We start from the raw sequence: 22965 nt of genomic DNA on the forward strand, positions 1-22965 counted from the left end.
TTTTCACTGAGAGGATGGGATGTAGCCATTGACAACGGTGATGCCCTACATACAGCTTGCCATGGAAAGGAGTAAGAAGGATTGGATGAATGTAATAAGAAAGTAGAGATTCAAGAGGAGCACAGCATCTCCATACGCCTATCTGAAATTTCCACTATTGATTTACATAAGTATTTCTATCCCTTTTATTTTCTATTTATTATTAATTTTCGAACTCATCATAAACCAATTTAATCTACCTAACTGAGATTTACAAGGTGACCATAGCTTGCTTCATACCAACAATCTCTGTGGGATCGACCCTTACTCACGTAAGGTATTACTTGGATGACCCAGTACACTTGCTGGTTAAGTTGAACGGAGTTATGATCACACCAGGGATTATTAAGATCCCAATTTATCACACCATGATCTCTTTGGGGTATTTTTTATTTCATACAAATACAAAGAGACCAACTTTGAGGATCACAATTTCGTCCACCAATGTGTACCTAGTGAAGAGGCGCAGAAGATCCTATGGCACTGCCATGGATCACAATATGGAGGACATTTTGGAGGAGAGCGAACAGCCACAAGGGTCCTCCAATGTGGCTTCTATTGGCCTACTCTCTATAGAGACTCCCAAGAGTTTGTATGTAACTGTGACAGTTGCCAGGGAGCTGGTAATCTGCCTCACAGTTATGCCATGCCTCAGCAAGGGATCTTAGAGATTGAGTTGTTTGATGTATGGGGTATTGACTTCATGGGACCTTTCTCACCATCATATTCAAACACTTATATTCTGGTGGCAGTAGACTATGTATCTAAATGGGTAGAGGCAATTACAACACCCACTAATGATACTAAGACAGTACTGAAATTCCTCCAGAAGCATATCTTCAGCAGGTTTGGTGTCCCTAGAGTACTGATCAGTGATGGAGGCACTCATTTCTGCAATAAACAGCTTGACTCTGCTTTGATCCAATATGTAATTAACCACAAAGCGGCAACTCTATATCATCCACAGACAAATGAGCAGGCTGAAGTATCAAATAGAGAACTAAAATAAATCTTGGAACGGACTGTAAATACCCGTAGAAGGGATTGGGCAAGAAGTCTGGATGATGCTCTGTGGGCATACAGAACTGCATTCAAGACTCCTATAGGAACCTCTCCATACCAGCTTGTGTATGGAAAAGCCTATCATCTGCCAGTGGAACTGAAACACAAGGCCTACTCGGCAACCAGGTTCCTAAACCTTGATGCTAAGGTAGCTGGAGAGTAGAGATTACTCCAGTTGACTAAGTAAGAGGAGTTCAGACTCAGTACTTTCAAAAATGCTAAAATTTACAAGGAGAAAGCAAAAAGGTGGCATGATAGAAAGCTATCATCTAAAGTCTTTGAGCCAGAACAAAAGGTTCTGCTATTTAACTCTAGGCTCAGATTGTTCCCTGGGAAACTAAAACCCCGGTAGAAGGGACCATATATGATTACAAGTGTGTCACCATATGGATATGTAGAGCTTCAAAATATTAACTCTAACAAAAAGTTCATTGTTAATGGACAGAGAGTTAAGCATTATCTTGAAGGCAATGTTGAGCAAGAATGCTCAAGACTAAGACTGGATTAAAGCTCAGTAAAGTCCAGCTAAAGATAGTAAAGAAGCACTATCTGGGAGGCAACCCAGCCATTAGCAAAGGTGTTGTTATTCAAATAATAATTATACGAGTTTAATATAGTTTATTTTTAAGGTATATGGTCAATTGGAGAGGTTTACAGAGTAACAGAAGAGTCTAGAACAGAAAAACAGAGAAGCCAATGGAAAAGAAGCTTACTGGCGTTTAAACACCAGTAAAGATAGCAAACTGAGCGTTAAACGACAGAATGGCTATCATTCTGGGCGTTTAACACCAGTAAAGGTACCATTCTAGGTGTTAACTGCCAGAATGGGCAACATTCTGGGCGTTTAATGCCAGAGACAACAGCCTCCTGGAAGTTTAGAAAAACACCCAGTGACAAAGGCTTTCTGGCGTTTAACGCCAGCCAGGGTACCTGGTTGGGCGTTAAACGCCCAAAGTGGCCACCAGATGGGCGTTAAATGCAAGAATAGATATCATTCTGGGCGTTTAACGCCAGAACAGCAAGAGGGAGGGAATTTCGTTTCTAATTCAAATTTTTTCAAATTTTCTTATTTTAATTCATAATTTTCTGCATAATAATATTACAAATCTTCATCTTTCAATCCCCATTTCAAAAAATTAATAATCTTATAAAATCTTTGAAATTTCTTTTCAATTCTTTTTCAAGATATCTTTTAAAACTCATTTATCTCTACAATTTCTTCCCAAATCTTTTTCATTCATCCATTATTATCTTTTATTTTTTTATGCATTAACAAAAATTCAGATTTTACTTCCTCATATCTTTTTCATATCTTTTAAATTTTCAAATCCTATCTTTTTCACATTATGTTTATCTTTTATCAAATCATATCTTTCTATCTTTTCTTTTTCAAAAAAAAAAATTTGAAACCAATTTCCCCCTCCCTTTTTAAAACACATTCGGCCACCTTCCTAGACCCATCATTCGAATCTATTTCTCCCTCTCTTCCTCTTCTTTCTTTCTTTTGCTTGAGGACAAGCAAACCTCTATGTTTAGTGTGTTTCTCTGTAACAACTGAGTCAAAATAGACCAAGATCATGGCCCCTAAAGGAAAACAAACTATTCCAAGAGGCAAGAAAGAAAACAATCCAAAACCTTGGATACATGAAAGGTTCTGCACCAAAGAACATGTAGACCATTACTTCAAAACTATGTGCCAAAGATCAGTGATCCCGGAAGTTAAATTCGATATAAAAGAAGACGAATATCCGGAGATCTAAGAGCAGATTCGAAACAGGGGCTGGGAAATCCTGGCTAATCCTGAGATACATGTTGGAAGAAATATGATCCATGAATTCTATGCAAATCTGTGGATGACAGATAAGCAAAGAATAGAGGGAAATTCCTTCCACACCTTTCAGACTATGGTAAGAGGAAATGTTATTTACTTCCATCTTGATAAAGTGAGAGCAGTCCTCAAACTTCCTCACCTATAAGATGATCCAGAATCCTTTAATAGGAGAATGGCTAAAGATAAAAACTAGATCAAGTTCTAGAGGACATATGCCTCCTTGGAACCAAGTGGATAACCAAATCAAAAGATGTCCCAAACCAGCTGAAGAGAGGAAATCTCAAACCAGTTGCTAAGGGCTGGCAGGATTTCATTTGGCATTCTATACTTTCCACCAGTAACAGGTCTGAAGTCACTGTCAAAAGGGTAGTGATGATTTACTGTATTATGCTAGGAAAAAAAGTGGAGGTTCATCAGTTGATTCCTTGTGATATTTACATATTTGCAAACAAGGAATCCACTGAGGCCAAATTGGCTTACCCAAGCTTGATCAGTCTGTTATGTAAAGATGTGGGGGTGAAGATAGGAGTGGATGAGTACATCCCAGTTGAACGCCCAAACACCAAAAAGGTAATGCATGGACCTCAAGTTCAAGACAACCTCATCAAGAGGAGGGCACATGAAACTATGGATCAACTCAAAGAAGAGCAGTAGAATCAGAACAGCATGCTCTGCAAACAGCTCAAAGAATAGGAGAAGCAAGGGAGTGAGATACAGGAGCTAAAGCGCCAGAAGCTGTCCTTTGATGAGCCAGCCGTCCCACAGATTGAGGGAGCACCTCTCTCTCTCTCAAAATAAAAGTTGTTGAGTGCTAACTCTGCGATAACTTCTCTTATTAGAGACCTATTTTAGGATTGCATGAGTATTAGTATTAGAGTTGCATGAGCATTAGTATTATTTTTATCAATTTGGGTATAATTTACTCCTCTTATCATCATCAAACATGAATAAAATAGTAGATTTTTTAGAAGAGCAAGGGTGCAAATATTTTGAGTAAAAAATAAGAAAAATTCAAATTATTTATATGTGGTGGAATTACTTTAGCTCTTTGAATGAATGCTTGAACAGTACATATTTTTTATAGTGAAGTTTATGAATGTTAAAATTGTTCGCTCTTGAAAGAATAATGAAAAAAGAGAAATATTATTGATAATCTAAAAAATCATAAAATTGATTCTTGAAGCAAGAAAAAGCAGTGAAAAATACAAAATAGGCGAAAAAAAGAGAAAAGAAAAAAAGAAAGAAAAAGAAAAAGCAAGCAGAAAAAGCCAGTAACCCTTTAAACTAAAAGGCATGGGTAAAGAAGATCCAAGGCTTTGAGCATCAGTGGATAGGAGGGCCCAAAGGAATAAAATTCTGGCATAAGCTGCTAAATCAAGCTGTCCCTAACCATGTGCTTGTGTCATGAAGGTCTAAGTGAAAAGCTTGGGATTGAGTGGTTAAAGTCGTGATCCAAAGCAAAAGAGTGTGCTTAAGAACTCTGGACACCTCTAACAGGGGACTCTAGCAAAGCTGAGTCACAATCTGAAAAGGTTCACTCAGTTATGTGTCTGTGGCATTTATGTATCCGGTGGTAATACTGGAAAACAAGATGCTTAGGGTCACAGCCAAGACTCAAAAGTAGCTGTGTTCAAGAATCAACATACTTAACTAGGAGAATCAATAACACTATCTGAATTCTGAGTTCCTATGGATGCCAATCATTCTGAACTTCAAAGGATAAAATGAGATGCCAAAACTATTCAAAAGCAAAAAAGCTCTAAGCCCCGCTCATCTAATTTGAATTTGAGCTTCATTAAAGACTCTGAGATGTTATTGAACCATAATCTCCTTTTTATCCTATTTTATTTGTCTAGTTTCTTGGGGAAAAGCAACAGTTTAAGTTTGGTGTTGTGATGAGCGAATATTTTATACGCTTTTTGGTAGAGTTTTCATATAGTTTTTAGTATGTTTTATTCACTTTTTGTTGTGTTTTTATTAATTTTTATTCAAAAATCACATTTCTGGACTTCACTATGGGTTTGTGTGTTTTTCTATAATTTCATGTATTTTCTGGCTGAAATTGAGGGACTTGAGCAAAAATCTGATTCAGAGGCTGAAAAAGGACTGCAGATGATGTTGGATTCTGACCCTCCTGCACTCGAAATGATTTTCTAGATCTAGAGATACCCAATTGGCGCGCTCTCAATTGCGTTGGAAAGTAGACATCTTGGGCTTTCTAGCAATGTATAATAGTCCATACTTTTCCTGAGCTTTGATGGCCCAAACCGGCGTTTAACGCCAGCTAGAAACCCATTTCTGGCATAAAACGCCAGAACTGGCACCAAAACTGGAGTTAAACGCCCAAACTGGCACCAAAGCTGGCGTTTAAATCCAACAATGGCCTATGCACGTAAAAGCTTCAAAGCTCAGCACAAACACTCACCAAGTGGACCCCGGAAGTGGAATTATGCACTATCTGCACTTAGTTACTCATTTTTTGTAAACCTAGGTTACTAGTTTAGTATAAAAACTACATTTAGAGATTCATTTAGGGACTTATGACATTTTTTACATTTTATATTGTATATTCTATGGCATGAGTCTCTAAACCCCATAGGTGGGGGTGAGGAGCTCTGCTGTGTTTCAATGAATTAATGCAATTACTACTATTTTCTATTCAATCATGCTTGCTTCCGTTCTAAGATACTCACTCGTACTTCAATAGGATGAATGTGATGATCCGTGATAATCATCATCATTCTCAAACTTATGAACACGTGCTTGACAACCACTTCCATTCTATCTAAGCTCAATGTAGTCATTGGGCGACAGCTTGAGTGCGTATCTCTTGGGTTTCTGATCCACGAGTTTGACTTGCCTCTCCTTACAACAGAGCATTCGAATCCGTAAGATTAGAACCTTCGTGGTAGAGGCTAGAACCAATTGGCAGCATTCCTGAAATCCAGAAAGTCTAAACCTTATCTATGGTATTCCGAGCAGGGTCTGGGAAGGGATGACTGTGATGAGTTTCAAACTCACGAATGTTGGGCATAGTGATAGTGTGCAAAAGGATAAAGAGATCATATTCCGACACAAGTGAGAATCGACAGAGGATTAGTCATATAAAAACTGTACCTGGACCATTTTTACTGAGAGGACGGATGGTAGCCATTGACAACGGTGATCAACCAACATACAGCTTGCCATAGAAGGAGCTTTGCGCATTTGAGAGAGAAAGATAGTAGAAAAGCAGAGATTCAGAAGATAGAGCATCTCTGAAACCTCAACCTGTTCTCCATTACTGAATAACAAGTATCATTCATTTCATGCTCTTTTACTTTTTCAACAAAATTCTTCTTATCATTAATCTCCTGACTAAGAGTTACAAGATAACCATAGCTTGTTTCAAGCCGGCAATCTCCGTGGGATCGACCCTTACTCACGTAAGGTATTACTTGGACGACCCAGTGCACTTGCTAGTTAGTTGTGGGGAGTTGTGAAAAGTGTGATCACAATTTCATGCACCACCGTTGCCGGGGATTGATTGTGATTGACAACTATTCGTTGCTTGATTCCTTAGATTAGATAATTTTTCTTTTAATTAGTTTTGATTTAGTATTAGTTTTTATTTTATTTATTTATTTATTTTTATTTGTTTATTTTTTGCTCCTTTAATTTTTTTTCTTTCCCACTTTTTCATTAGTACCCCCTCCCCTGTTTCATTTTCTTTCTTGTTCCTTTTATTGTTTAGTTTTAAAATAATAATAATAATAATAATAATAATAATAATAATAATAATATTATTTAATATTTTAATTTTATTTGTTTACACAGGTTACCTCACTAGGAATTCTCTATACTCTGACATAGAGAGTTCCATATTTTCTTGTCTTCTGTCTGTTTATGAGCAGGAACAGGGACAAGGAACCTCTGTTAGACTTTGATCCTAAACCTGAAAGGACTTTCAGGCGGCGTTTACAACAAGCAAGACTGTACAAGGATGCATAGTCCACTATGGATCATAATAATGCTGTTAATGCCAATGTGGCAAATCCAGTTGGGAATGAGCAACCCAGAAGAGTGCTTGGCTCATACAATGCTCCTACTGCAGATCTTTATGGAAAAAGTATTGTGGTGCCTCTTATAGCTGCAAACAACTTTGAACTGAAGCCACAGCTAGTCACTTTGGTGCAACAAAACTATCACTATCACAGACTCCCTCAGGAAGATCCCAATCAGTTTATCTCTAATTTTCTGCAGATTTGTGATACTGTGAAAACTAATAGGGTGAATCCTGAGGTGTACAAACTCATGCTCTTCCTATTTGCCTTGAAGGACAGAGCAAAGCTGTGGCTAGATTCTCAACCCAAGGAGAGTTTGGATACTTGGGACAAGGTTGTTACTAGGTTTCTTACTAAATTTTTCCCACCAAAGAAGCTGACTAAGCTTAGGGTGGAGGTTCAGACCTTCAGACAGAAGGATGGGGAGACTCTTTATGAAGCTTGGGAGAGATACAAGCTACTGACTAGGCAATGCCCTCCAAACATGTTTTTCAAATGGACCAAACTAGATATCTTTTATGCAGGCTTGGGTTAAATATCCAAGATGTTCTTAGATAATTCTACAGGTGGAGAAATCACCCAAATTTTGGGTGGAGAGAGCAGCCTTAGAGGCCACATAATTTTCATAATAATTCTCAGGGTGGTTTTCAACAGAATAATTTTAATAACCACCAGTTTCAATCATCTTAATTAGCAACTTCTCATTCCCAGCAGAACAATGATTTGGAAGTAATGTTGGCAAGTTTTAGATAGGAAACCAGAGCATCAATCAAGAACTTGGAGATTCAGATGGGTCAATTAGCCACAAAAGTTAATGAAATTGATCAGAGGACCACTAATAGCTTTCCTGGTAACACAATTCCAAATCCAAGAGAGGAATGTAAGGCTATAACCTTGATAAGTGGACAAGTGGCAAGTACGAAAGCATAAGTTAATGAGGAGCCCGTTGAAAAAGAAGCTCCAGAGGAGAAGAAAGAGGAAGTAGAGCGCGTCCCTCCAAAGCGTGCGGACAACCCATTCCCAGACTCTCTTGACACTTATCCTACATTGCCAAAGGCTCATGAGTACAAGCCTAAAATGCCATATCCTCAGAGACTTCAAAAGAAGACCAAAGATAAGCAATTTTCGAAGTTCTTGGAAGTCTTCAAAAAGTTACAAATCAATATTCTTTTTGCTGAGGTTTTGGAGCAAATGCCTCTCTGTGTCAAATTCATGAAGGAGTTGTTGTCAAAGAAGAAGTCTTTAAAGGGGGATGAGACAGTGGTCTTGACTAAGGAATGTAGTGCCATAATTCAGAATAACTTACCAAGGAAGATGCCAGATCCAGGGAGCTTTCAAATTCCATGTACCATTGGGAGCACAACCTTTGAGAAAGCGTTATGTGATCTAGGAGCAAGCATCAATCTAATGCCCTTGTCTGTGATGAAGAAGTTGCAAATCCAAGAGGCACAACCAACATGGATAGCATTACAAATGGCAGATAAATCTATAAAGCCTTTATATGGATTAGTGGAAAATGTCTTGGTCAAAGTGGGTAAGTTCTTCCTCCCGACAGATTTTGTGATTCTAGACACAGGGGAGGATGAGACTGCCTCTATAATTCTAGGAAGACCATTTCTAGCCACTGGAAGAGCTTTGATTGATGTGGAAGAAGGTGAATTAGTGCTTAGAGTGCATAATGAGCAACTAGTCTTTCATGTCTTCAAAGATATACATTCAGTAGGTGAAGAAGAGAGGTGCATGCAGTCTGAGCTTATTGATCCAAACCTTCAAGAAGCCCCTGATGATACACAACAGAAATTGCAGCTCAAACTTCCTTTGATGACAACCAATAAAATTCCTCCTGACATCAAACCTAAGTTTGGTGTCGGGAATGCATCATCCACCAAGACGGAGGTTCCCAAAAAGAAGAAAGTACCCAGGGGATGGAGAAACAAAAAGATTCCCGCTGAAGACTTCTCCCCAAAAATGAAGGTAGTATTGACTAAAAATCCAGTGTTCACTTATACAGTAAATAGAATCCTCTCTCTGGAGCATATTGAGCTACTTTATGAGGACACAGGGAGAAGATTCACAGTGAGGGGAGAAGAGCTAAACTCCTATGATCCTCCTCCTTAGTGGAGCTGACCATCAAGCTAGTGACGGTAAAGAAGCGCTTGTCGGGAGGCAACCCGATGATTTCGTATCCTTAGTTATTTTTCCGTTGCGTTGATTATATTATTTGTTTGATTTTTCTTGAATTTTTACTGTTTTCCTTTGTTTTACTTGTGCTTTGATCATGCAGAAATTTTAAAACAAGAACCGGACACTTAGAAAAATGTTTGGACGCTCTGGAGGAGGTTGATTCTGCCTGTCCTGCGCTGAACTTGGGATTTTTCAAGTTCAGCGTGGAGTTACGTGTAATGTGAGCGAGAGACACTGCCAAGCCCACGCTGAACTTGGAGAATTCCAAGTTCAGCGTGGCAAAATGACGTAAAGTGGGTGCAAATGCTTAAAGACCCACACTGAACTTGGGAAATTCCAAGTTCAACATGGAGAACAATGCAAGTTGTGAGGAAGTGTTGAAGACCCACACTGAACTTGGAAAATTCCAAGTTCAGCATGGAAGACGACGTAAACAGCATGAGAGAGAGCCAAGAACCACGTTGAACTTGGCATATCTCAAGTTCAGCGTGGGATATGAGTCTCAATTAGGAGTTACATTCGGGAAGGTCCACACTGAACTTGGCTCCTTCCAAGTTCAGCGTGAAGAAAAAAAATTTGAAAAAAAATTTTAAGAAAAAAAAAAATAGATAGGCCCACGCTGAACTTGGGCTGCATCCAGTTCAGCGTGGAGAGCAGATTGGACACACATAAATCACGGTGCTGAACTCCTCTCCCCTCAAGTTCAGCGCCAGCTCACTCCTTGCCCCCAAATCCTTGCCAAATCAACCCCAAATCTTGTCAAATCAACCCCAAATCCCACCAAAATCCATCAGATCAATTCCCAACCTTCCCTGATTCCTTCTCTTTCTTGTGACTCCCTGCGATCTGCAACCATAGCCCCTTTCCCATCCTGCCTTTAACCAGTTTCTCCCTTTCCCCATATATTCCCCTTCATAAACTCCAACCAAACCCCAGCCTTGAAACCTCCCTAAATCCCGTGATCAACCCCACCTACCCCCTCATTAATTCCCCATTCAAACCAACACCTCCTCCCCACCAACCCCCTTCTATATAAACCCAAGTTCCCTTCGACTTCACACCACAACTCTTTCTATTCCTTCTATACACAACACACACAACCCCCCTCCTATCCATATTCCCCATCACTTACACTCCCCAATGCCTTGAGCTTGCACCCCTGAACCACAACACGAACACCCAATCCCTTGCACCTGTCCGTGAACCCCCTTCCTAACCTCAAGAAACCCTGCCCCATTGACCGTGCCTCCCCCTTTTAACCCTCTCTCCTATTTCTTTTTACTTTTAGCTTCAAAAAAAAGAAAGGGGAACAGAAAAATAAATTTTAGAGTTGGTTTTTATTTTCTGGTATTTCAATTTCTGTATCTTTCTTCTCCCTCTTTGTATTTTTTATTTTGCTCGGAAACGAGCAATAATTTTAAGTTTGGTGTTGCTACTTCGCTGTTTTGTTTGGTTTATTTCTATGGCACCTAAGACCACCAAGCCTTCCAAGAAGCGAAAAGGAAAGGAACCAGCCACCGGTTCACATGATTCAGGGTGCTTCCACTCTAAGTTGCATGAAGAGCACTTCTATGAGATCACTAGCAAGAGGCCGGTCCTACTGGAGGTACCATTTAAGCTTCAAACACATGAATTCCTAGAAATTCAACGCGAAATTCAGAACAGAGGATGGAAAATTTTGTGCAATCCACACCCACAGGCAGGATAGTTAATGGTTCAAGAATTCTATGGAAACATGTGGATTACCTACAAGGATGTGTCTAGAGTTAATGCAAGGGACCACATAACTTTTGTAAGGGGAAGCGTCATTGACTTCAGCCCAGATGCCATCAGGGAGGTCCTTCAAATACCACAGATGATGCACTCACTTGGATCCTACATCGAGTGGGTACACAGAGGCCAGCAGTTGAAGCGGGTACTTGATGAGCGGATAATTTATACGCTTTTTGGCATTATTTTTAGGTACTTTTTAGTAGGATCTAGCTACTTTTAGGGATGTTTTTATTAGTTTTATTACAAAATTCACATTTCTGGGCTTTACTATCAGTTTGTGTGTTTTTCTATGATTTTAGGTATTTTTTGGCTGAAATTGAGGGACCTGAGCAAAAATCTTATTCAGGTTGAAAAAGGACTGCTGATGCTGTTGGATTCTGCCCTCCCTGCACTCTAAATGGATTTTCTGTAGCTACAAAACTCCAAATGGCGCGCTCTTAACGGCGTTGGAAAGTAGACATCCAGAGCTTTCCAGCAATATATAATAGTCCATACTTTGTTCGCGTTTAGATGACGCAAACTAGCGTCCAACGCCAGTTCCATGCTGCATTCTGGAGTAAAACGCCAGAAACACGTCACAAACCAGAGTTAAACGCCAAAAACACGTTACAACTTGGCGTTTAACTCCAAAACAAGCCTCTTCACGTGTAAAGCTCAAGCTCAGCCCAAGCACACACCAAAGTGGGCCCCGGAAGTGGATTTCTGTATTTAGACTTATTTTTCTAAACCCTAGTAACTAGTCTAGTATAAATAAGACATTTTACTATTGTATTAGACATCTTGGGATTTATCTTTGGACGTTTAGTTCTTAGACTTTGGGGTCTGGCCATTCGGCCATGCCTGAACCTTGATCACTTATGTATTTTTAACGGTGGAGTTTCTACACACCATAGAGTAAGGTGTGGAGCTCTGCTGTACCTCAAGTTTTAATGCAAAGTACTATTGTTCTCTATTCAATTCATGCCTATTCTTATTCTAAGATATTCGCTGCACTTCAGCATAATGAATGTGATGATCCGTGACACTCATCATTATTCTCACCTATGAACGCGTGACTGACAACCACTTCCGTTCTACCTTAGAACGAGCGTGTATCTCTTGGATTCCTTAATCAAGATCTTCATGGTATAAGCTAGAACCCTTTGGCGGCCATTCTTGAGAATCCGGAAAGTCTAAACCTTGTCTGTGGTATTCCGAGTAGGATTCATGGATTGAATGACTGTGACGAGCTTCAAACTCGCGATTGTTGGGCGTGGTGACAGACGCAAAAGAATCAATAGATTCTATTCCGACATGATCGAGAACCGATAGATGATTAGCCGTGCTGTGACAAGAGCATTTGGACCATTTTCACTGAGAGGATGGGATGTAGCCATTGACAACGGTGATGCCCTACATACAGCTTGCCATGGAAAGGAGTATGAAGGATTGAAGGAAGGTAGTAGGAAAGCAAAGATTCAATAGGGACAAAGCAACTCCATACACTTATTTTAAATTCCTACCAATGAATTACATAAGTATCTCTATCTTTATTTTATTCTTTATTTATTATTAATTTTGAAAACTCCATAACCATTTATTATCTGCCTAACTGAGATTTACAAGATGACCATAGCTTGCTTCATACCAACAATCTCCGTGGGATCGACCCTTACTCATGTAAGGTATTACTTGGACGACCCAGTGCACTTGCTGGTTAGTTGTGCGGAGTTATGACAAAGTGTGATTCACATTTGAGAGTGCTACCAAGTTTTTGGCGCCATTGTTGATGATCACAATTTCGTTCACGAAGTTTTTGGCGCCGTTGCCGGGGATTGTTTGAGTTTGGACAACTGACGGTTCATCTTGTTGCTCAGATTAGGTAATTTTCTTTTCAAAAAGTTTTCAAAAATCTTTCAAAAATTTTTTCTTTGTTTTCGTTTTTTCTAAAGATTATTTTCGAAAAAAAATACAAAAAATTAATAAAATCATAAAAACCAAAAATATTTTGTGTTTCTTGTTTGAGTCTAGTGTCAAATTTTAGGTTTCGTGTCAATTGCATGTTTTAAAAATTTGTGCATTTTTCCAAAAATCATGCATGGTGTTCTTCATGATCTTCAAGTTGTTCTTGGTAAGTCTTCTTGTTTGATCTTGATATTTTTTTGTTTTGTGTTTTTTGTTGCTTTTCATATGCATTTTTGCATTCATAGTGTCTAGTCATTAAAAATTTCTAAGTTTGGTGTCTTGCATATTTTTCTTTTCTTGAAAATTTTTCAAAAATAAGTCTTGATGTTCATCTTGATCTTCAAAGTGTTCTTGGTGTTCATCTTGACATTCATAGTGTTCTTGCATGCATTAAGTGTTTTGATCCAAAATTTTCATGTTTTGGGTCATATTTGTGTTTTTCTCTCTCCTCATTAAAAATTCAAAAATAAAAAAATATCTTTTCCTTATTTTGCTCATTATTTTTGAAAATTTGAGTTAACTTAGTCAAAAATTTTTAAAACTTAGCTATTTCTTATAAGTCAAGTCAAATTTTCAATTTTAAAAATCTTATCTTTTCAAAATCTTTTTCAAAAATCAAATCTTTTTCATTTTCCTTTTATGATTTTCGAAAATTTAAAATTATTTTTCAAAATCTTTTTCTTATCTTTATTTCAAAATTTCGAAAACTTTACTAACAATTAATGTGATTGATTAAAAAATTTGAAGTTTGTTACTTTCTTGTTAAGAAAGGTTCAATCTTTAAATTCTAAAGTCATATCTTTTAGTTTCTTGTTAGTCAAGTAATCAATTTTAATTTTAAAAATCAAATCTTTTCCAAAATATATTTTTCAATCATATCTTTTCAAAATATCTTTTTCAAATCATATCTTTTTCAAAATTGATTTCAAAAATCTTTTCTAACTTCTTATCTTTTCAAAATTAAATTTCAAATATTTTTCAACTAACTAATTGACTTTTTGGTTGTTTCTTATCTTTTTCAAAACCACCTAATTACTTTTCTCTCTCTAATTTTTGAAAATTCCTTCCTTCTTTTTCAAAATTCTTTTAATTAACTAATTGTTTCAAATTCTAATTTTAATTATTTTTCTTCTCTTAATTTTCGAAAATCACTAACCCTTTTTCAAAATTTATTTTCGAATTTCTCCCTCTCTCATCTCTTTCTATTTATTTCATTCATTTACTAACACTTCTCTTCATCTCAATAATTCGAACTCACTCTTCCCCCTTGTGTTTGGATTCTTACTTTTTCCCTCTTCTATTCTTTTATTCTTCTACTAAAAGGAATCTCTCTAGTGTGGTAAAGAGGATCCCTATTACTATTATTTTCTGTTTCCTTCTTTTTCATTTAAGCAGGAGCAAGGATAAGAATATTCTTGTTGAAGCAGACCCTGAACCTGAAAGGACTCTGAAGAGGAAACTAAGAGAAGCTAAATTACAGCAATCCAAAGACAACCTTACAGAAATTTTCAAAAAGGAAGAGGAGATGGCAGCCAAAAATAATAATGCAAGGAGGATGCTTGGTGACTATACTACACTCACTTCCAATTTTGATGGAAGAAGCATCTCAATCCCTGCCATTGGAGCAAATAATTTTGAGCTGAAACCTCAACTACTTCCTCTAATGCAACAGAACTGCAAGTTTCATGGACTTCCATCAGAAGATCCCTATCAGTTTTTAACTGAGTTCTTGCAGATCTGTGAGACTGTTAAGACTAATGGAGTAGATCCTGAAGTCTACAGGCTCATGCTTTTCCCTTTTGCTGTAAGAGACAGAGCTAGAACATGGTTGGACTCACAACCTAAAGATAGCCTGGATTCCTGGGATAAGCTGGTCACGGCATTCTTGGCTAAGTTCTTTCCTCCTCAAAAGCTGAGCAAGCTTAGAGTGGATGTTCAGACCTTCAAACAGAAAGATGGTGAATCCCTCTATGAAGCTTGGGAAAGATATAAGCAGATGACCAAAAGGTGTCCTTCTGACATGCTTTCAGAGTGGACCATTCTGGATATATTCTATTATGGTCTATCTGAGTTCTCTAAGATGTCACTGGACCATTCTGCAGGTGGATCCAATCACCTAAAGAAAACACCTGCAGAAGCTCAAGAACTTATTGACATGGTTGCAAATAACCAATTCATGTACACTTCTGAGAGGAATTCTGTGAATAATGGGATGCCTCAGAAGAAGGGAGTTCTTGAGATTGATGCTATGAATGCCATATTGGCTCGGAACAAAATGCTGATTCAACAAGTCAACATGATTTCTCAAAGTCTGAATGGATGGCAAAATGCATCCAACAGTACTAAAGAGGCATCTTCTGAAGAAGAAGCCTATGATCCTGAGAACCCTGCAATGGCAGAGGTAAATTACATGGGTGAACCTTATGGAAACACCTATGATTCCTCACGAAGAAATCATCCAAATTTCTCATGGAAGGATCAACAGAAGCCTCAACAAAGCTTTAATAATGGTGGAAGAAACAGGCTTAACAATAGCAAGCCTTTTCCATCATCTTCTCAGCAACAGACAGAGAATTCTAAGCAGAACTCCTCTAGCTTAGCAAATATAGTCTCTGATCTGTCTAAGGCCACTTTAAGTTTCATGAGTGAAACAAGGTCCTCCATCAGAAATTTGGAGGCACAAGTGGGCCAGCTGAGTAAGAAATCACTGAAACTCCTCCTAGTACTCTCCCAAGCAACACTGAAGAGAATCCAAAAAGAGAGTGCAAGGCCATTGATATAATCAAAATGGCTGAACCTAGAGAGGAAGGGGAGGACGTGAATCCCAATGAGGAAGACCTTATGGGATGTCTCCCAGACAAGAAGGAGTTCCCTATTGAGGACTGATAAACCACTATTTTATGGTTTATATTGTATTTAATTGAGTAGTTCTATCAAGCTTTTCACCCACTTATTCATAGGATTTGCATGATTTTACAATTCCTTCCTAGTTTAGTTCTATGATTGAAAACATGCTTCTTTGGTCTTAATTTAGCTAATCTTAATCCTCTCTTATTACCATTCGATGCCTTGATCTGTGTGTTAAGTGTTTCAGCCTTCATAGGGCAGGAATAGCTTAGAGAATGAAGAGGAAGCGTGCAAAAATTGAAGGAACACAAGGAATTGAGGATATGACCAGCGAGAAGTCACGCGGTTGCATCGCTCACGCGACCCCGCGAACTGGAAGAAATCAGAGTGACGCGTTCGCGTGCCTAACGCGACCGCGCAGATTGGAAGCTGCACGAACGACGCGAATGCGTGGATGACGCGCACGGGTGGTATGAAAAACGCTGAGTGACGCGATCGCGTGGACGACACGGACGTGTGACGTGCGCAATCTGCAGAATTACAAAAGTCACTGACAGAGATTCTGGGCCGCATTTCAACCAAGTTTTTGGCCCATAAACACAGATTAAAGTCAGGAAACATGCAGAGACTCAGGGGAGGATGGAAGATTCAATCATTACTTACAATTTTAGGTTTTAGATGTAGTTTTTAGAGAGAGAGGTTCTCTCCTCTCTCTTAGGATTTAGGATTAGGATTCCTCTTAAAGGATTTAGGATTTCAACTCTTCATCAGGTTCAATATTCCTTTTACTTTATATTTCTCTTTTATTTTCAGATACTTTAATGCTTGTATTACTTATGTTGCCTATTTGGCTTATGAGCCATTCATGTTAGGATTTTCTTTATTTAATATAAATTGAGGTATTTCAGACTTATATGTTATGGATGCTTTGGCTTTATCCAAATTATTTTCATTCGAGTAGATTTTCTTCCCTTTTGGCCTTGGTTGATTAATTGGTAACTCTTGAGTTGTCAAACTCATTGTTGACTGAAAATTGGAATTCTTCAATAATTAACTCGAGTTCTAATAACTCTAGCCTTTTTCGAGGAAAGACTAGGACCTGAGGAACCAAACTTATTCCATCCACTTGACTTACCTTCATAGTTAGAGGTTAACTTAGTGGGAGAAAAATCCAATTCTCATCACAATCGATAAGGATAACTAGGATAGGACTTCCAGTTTTCATACCTTGCCAAGAGTTTTATTAGTTATTAATTTATTAATTCTTGCAATCTATTTCTCTTGCTTAAAACCTTTTTCAAACCCAAACACTATTTTTTCGTAACCAATAATAAATCATACTTCCCTGTAATTCCTTGAGAAGACGACCCGAGGTTTGAATACTTCGGTTTATAAATTTATTGGGTTTTGTTACTTGTGACAACCAAAATGTTTGTACGAAGGGATTTTCTGTTGGTTTAGAATCTATACTCATAATGCGACTATATTTTTATAAAATTCTTTACTAGCAAAAATTCTAACGTCAAAATGGCGCCGTTGCCGGGGAATTGAAAACGTGTGCCTTATTATTGGTTATTGTAAATATTTTTCAAAAAAAATATATCTTATCTTATTTTTTTTCAAAAATATCTTATCTTATTTTTTTCAACAAAAAATCAAATCTTTTTCAAAATATTTTCTTTTTGTTAGTTTTTGTTTTTATTTTCTCCTACTACTATGAACTCTCACCCCTTTAGCTATGAGTCTGGTTACAACTATGTTGCAGGAAGAGAAAGCTATAACAGGAATATGCATCAAGGTCAAAGCAATCAAAGATAGACGGAGCCAAGAGGATCTGATCAACCCTTTAGGCGACAACACCCTCCAAGATATCATGGACAAAGACCATTCTACAATGCATACCAAGATGATAGATATGGTGGACCCCCTTGTAGTTACCAACAAGACCCATCATATGCCAATGAACCACCTCCTCAGCATAGCTTTGAACCACCACACTCACAAGCCCCTTTCCACCATTCACCTCCATATGACCCAAACCTTATTCACCAAGAAGACGGGTGCAAAAGCAAGGTTTGAGACCCCGGAATTCAATCTAGAAATCAATACTCTTGGAGCCTTGTCACTTGCTTTAGCTTGCTTGAAGGCCTTCTGCGCCTAGTTTGGGATCCCGGAGGCTGTGCGAATTCCAAACACTGGTGGAGATTCCTAGATTAGTACAAGCATAAGCCACCATAACAGGGAGCTCACCAAATGTCCAAATTAAGGACTTTAACTAAAAGTGCTAGGTGGGAGACAACCCACCATGGTATGACCGTTCCTTTTTCAATTTAAATTTTAGTCTATTTTTGAGTTTTGATTGAACCAGGAATTTTGCATAACATTCATTGCATTCTGCATACTGCATTAAAAAAAAGAGAAGAAATCGCACGCGACGTGCCAGCGTCGCCGACGCGTCCGCGTCATAGGTGCGTTGAGGAGAAAACAAAATTGAACAGAGAGTCACGCGAGAGCATGGCTAGAGGCATGCCTTTGGCACAAATTGATCCACGCGACCACGTCGCTGATGCGTCTGCTTCATGTAGGAAAAATGCCTCCCACGCATCCGCGTCATCCACGCGCACGCGTGCCTTGAAATCAACGTAAAAAGTTTGTATGGCCGAAAGTTGAGCTAGAATTGGGCTAGACTTATGCTAGAAGCACAAGCCCTGCCACGCGTACGCGTGCCCCACGCGTACGCGTGCCCCACGCGTCCGCGCCGTTTTCAAATTTAGGCCATCCACGCGATCGCGTCAACCACGCGACCGCGTCACCCCAAAATTTTGCAATAAGCGTTTGAAACAGAGAGTTGCGCGACCGCGAGATTGCCCTCACGCTAATAGCACAAATCGATACACGCGACCGCATGGATGACGCGTCTGCGTCATTTCATGGAAGCGCTATCCGCGCAAACGCGTCACTCACGCGTTCACGTCGCCTGCGCCGCACTGCTTATCCAAATCAGCCAAATATCTTATCTTTTCTTCCCCAAATCTAAATCTTTTCTTTCCCTTCGTATTTCTTTCTTCCTTCCTTTTTTTTTCTTTCTTTTTTCCTTTCAATTGGTGTTAGAAATTTATTTAGGTAATTATTTTGCTTGTGGATTGTTAAGAAATTGCTTGACAATTATATATTATTTTTTTAAGGGTGCTTGCATGTTCAATTTAATACTTTCCATACCTTATTTAATATGCATGCTTTGTGTTTGTGAAAAAGCCGTATGGCATTGTTCATTCTTAATTATTCTATCCTTTTACTCTAATACCTGTTTTTCACAAAATCCTTTTCAATATTTTATTAATTAAATATAATTGCCAATACAAACGTTATTGTTTGTTTCTCACGACTAATAATACATTAAGGCTTTTAATGCTTGATTTACACTACTCATGCCTTTTCCAGCATGCCAATAAACATCTTGCATTTAATTGCCTCAATTTATCATGCTATGCTTCCATTGATGTCCTAATTTCATGGAATTGCGACCATGTGTTAACGATATTCTTCTTTATTTTGGCATGATTCTTACTAGTACTGCCCTCTCCCTTGATCTATCCCTTTGACTTCATGTCCCTTTCTCTTCTCCCTTTTTTAGGCTGGCCACCAGGACGAGTAAAGAGAAAGACTCTACATCGAGCACCAGCTGAGGAACCACATCCCCCACCACCTGCACATCTTTGCATGCACTGAGGACGGTGCAATCTTTAAGTGTGGGGAGGTCGATACCGATCTCCACGGGTTAGTTAGTCCCTTCTCAACACCAATTTTCGTTTTTCATTGTTGCATTTGCATGTTTGATTGCATGTCTATTTTATTTTGTGCATATTTTACCACTTGGTTGAAGTAATATTTTCTTTTTCAAGAAACCTTTTATAGTATTTCACTAATTTGAATAAAACTTTTTGAAAAACTTATATGAAGAAATATTATTTTGGAACATGGTTTAGAGCTCGAACACACAAAACCAGTGAGATTTTGAGCCTATTTGATTGGTTGCATTTTATCAACCAATATATTTTATTTTTGTGTATTATTCTCTCTAAAATTGTAATCTTTGTCTTGCTTAATTCTATATTTCTACTGTTGATGTATGCATGCACTTATATGATTGAGGCCTTGTTTCACTAAGCTTACATATGGCCTTACCCTTCCATTATCCTTTGCAAACCAATTTGAGCCTATTTTACCCATTTGTTCTTTACTTTAGCTCATTATTAACTCTAAGCGGAAAATAATAATATCCTCAATTTGAATCCTTAGTTAGCTTAGACTAGTAAAAGTGCTCACGATTTAAGTGTGGGGAAGTTGGATTCGAAAATATTTGGTTTGAGTAATTGGGTGTTGTATATTTTAGTGAAAATGTGCAAAATAATAGTTGTGCACATATTATTGCATTCAATACTTTAATCATATGCATTGAGAAGAATAAAAGAAAAATAATAAAAAAAGTGAAAAAGAAAAAAAAAAGACAAATAATGAAAGGGGACAAAAATGCCCCAAAGTAAGTGTGGTATCAATGCATATGTACTGTACTCAAATTCGGGATGCATGAATATGTGGAAAACACAGTTAATGGGAAGTTAGATTTTGTATTTTAAATGGATTGTATTAAGTTAGGTGGAAAGTTTATGTTAATTAAGGATTCAGATTTTAGTCCACTTGGCCAATACAATCCTACCATGACCCTAACCCCATTACAACCCTTAAAAGACCTCTTGATTTGTGTATTGGTGCATTAAATTTTTGTTGATTCTTAGATGAAGAGCAAGCTATAGAAAGCAAGATTAGTAGAGAATTGAGAGAATTAACCCTAGACATTTGAGAGTTAGAATGATATACACTACCAGTAAGGTTCAGCGCTTGATTCTATGTTCCCTGCTTTCATGAGCTATCTTCTTCTTGCAAGTTATTTGTATTGTATTTTGTGATTTGAATTAGTGAAATCCAGTTCATATTTATTCTTGAAGGATTTATGTACTTTTTCACCAAGTAGGTAGAATCATTTTAGCATGTAGTTGCATTCACATTCATAGGTTGCATTGCATGAGTCCTGCTTTTCCCTACTCATTTATTTTGTCTCCTTGAGCTTAGCATGAGGACATGCTAATGAGTTTATATTGTATTTAATTGAGTGGTTTTATCAAGCTTTTCACCCACTTATTCATAGGATTTGCGCGATTTTACAATTCCTTCCTAGTTTAGTTCTATGATTGAAAACATGCTTCTTTGGTCTTAATTTAGCTAATCTTAATCCTCTCTTATTACCATTTGATGCCCTGATCTGTGTGTTAAGTGTTTCAGCCTTGATAGGGCAGGAATGGCTTAGAGAATGAAGAGGAAGCGTGCAAAAATGGAAGGAACACAAGGAATTGAGGAGATGACCAGTGAGAAGTCACGCGGTCGCATGGCTCACGTGACCATGCGAACTGGAAGAAATCAGAGTGACGCGTTCGCGTGCCTAACGCGACCACGTGGATTGGAAGCTGCACGAACGACGCAAATGCGTGGACGACGCGCATGCGTGGTACGAAAAACGCTGAGTGACGCGATCGCGTGGACGACGCGGACGCGTGACGTGCGCGATCTGCAGAATTACAAAAGTTGCTGACAGAGATTCTGGGCCGCATTTCAACCCAGTTTTCGGCCCATAAACACAGATTAAAGTCAGGGAACATGCAGAGACTCAGGGGAGGATGGAAGATTCAATCATTACTCACAATTTTAGGTTTTAGATGTAGTTTTTAGAGAGAGAGGTTCTCTCCTCTCTCTTAGGATTTAGGATTAGGATTCCTCTTAAAGGATTTAGGATTTCAACTCTTCATCAAGTTCAATATTCCTTTTACTTTATATTTCTCTTTTATTTTCAGATACTTTAATGCTTGTATTACTTATGTTGCCTATTTGGCTTATGAGCCATTCATGTTAGGATTTTCTTTATTTAATATAAATTGAGGTATTTCAGACATATATGTTATGGATGCTTTGGCTTTATCCAAATTATTTTCATTCGAGTAGATTGATGAGCGGATAATTTATACGCTTTTTGGCATTGTTTTTAGGTAACTTTTAGTAAGTTCAAGCTACTTTTAGGGATGTTTTCATTAGTTTTTATGTTAAATTCACATTTCTGGACTTTACTATGAGTTTGTGTGTTTTTCTATGATTTCAGGTAATTTCTGACTGAAATTGAGGGACTTGAGCGAAACTCTGATAGGAGGCTAACAAAGGACTGTTGATGCTATTGGAATCTGACCTCCCTGCACTCGAAATAGATTTTCTAGAGCTACATAAATCCAAATGGCGCGCTCTTAACGGCGTTGGAAATTAGACATCCAGAGCTTTCCAGCAATATATAATAGTTCATACTTTATTTGGGAATTGACGACGTAAACTGGCGCTCAACGCAAGTTCCATGTTGCTATCTGGAGTAAAACGCCAGAAACACGTCACGACCTGGAGTTGAACGCCCAAAACACGTTACAACTTGGCGTTCAACTCCAAAAGAAGCCTCAGCTCGTGGATAGATCAAGCTCAACCCAAACACGCACCAAGTGGGCCCTGGAAGTGGATTTATGCATCAATTACTTACTCATGTAAACCCTAGTAGCTAGTCTAGTATAAATAGGATAATTTACTATTGTATTAGACATCTTTGGTCTCAGTTTTATTTTATTCTTTATCTGAGGAGACTATTGATCACATTTTGGGGGGCTGGCCATTCGGCCATGCCTGAACCTTTCACTTATGTATTTTCAACGGTGGAGTTTCTCCACACCATAGATTAAGCGTGTGGAGCTCTGCTGTACCTCAAGTTTCAATGCAATTACTATTATTTTCTATCCAATTCGAAATATTCATATTCTAAGATATTCGTTGCACTTCAACTTGATGAATGTGATGATCCGTGACACTCATCATCATTCTCATCTATGAACGCACGTGATTGACAACCACTTCCGTTCTACCGTAGATCGGGCGCATATCTCTTGGATTCCTTAAACATAATCTTCGTGGTATAAGCTAGAATTGATGGCGGCATTCATGGGAATCCGGAAGGTCTAAGCTTGTCTGTGGTATTCCGAGTAGGATTCCGGAATTGAATGACTGTAACGAGCTTCAAACTCCTGAAGGCTGGGCGTTAGTGACAGACGCAAAAGAATCAAGGGATTCTACTCCAACCTGATTGAGAACCGACAAATGATT

At 38.3% G+C, this 22965-nt stretch overlaps 1 protein-coding gene and 2 non-coding genes across 3 annotated transcripts in view; 1 reads left to right on the forward strand and 2 right to left on the reverse strand.

Moving 5' to 3' along the window:
* Positions 1-6858, forward strand: part of LOC110280226 (uncharacterized) — a 79069-nt gene extending 72211 nt beyond the window's left edge. Inside the window, exon 11 of the mRNA XM_052262553.1 lies at positions 6749-6858. Coding sequence (XP_052118513.1) covers positions 6749-6858 — 110 coding nt within the window. The remainder of the gene's footprint in view (positions 1-6748) is intronic.
* A 499-nt stretch (positions 6859-7357) lies between these two features.
* On the reverse strand, positions 7358-7466 carry LOC127742502 (small nucleolar RNA R71). Its single transcript, XR_008003799.1, has one exon. It is a non-coding gene; the product is annotated as a small nucleolar RNA R71 (small nucleolar RNA).
* A 7328-nt stretch (positions 7467-14794) lies between these two features.
* Positions 14795-14902, reverse strand: LOC127742927 (small nucleolar RNA R71). Its single transcript, XR_008004278.1, has one exon. It is a non-coding gene; the product is annotated as a small nucleolar RNA R71 (small nucleolar RNA).
* Positions 14903-22965: the final 8063 nt, after the last annotated feature.

Source organism: Arachis duranensis, chromosome 1 (assembly GCF_000817695.3).
Source record: "Arachis duranensis cultivar V14167 chromosome 1, aradu.V14167.gnm2.J7QH, whole genome shotgun sequence".
In the NCBI taxonomy this organism is placed as follows: Eukaryota; Viridiplantae; Streptophyta; class Magnoliopsida; order Fabales; family Fabaceae; genus Arachis; species Arachis duranensis.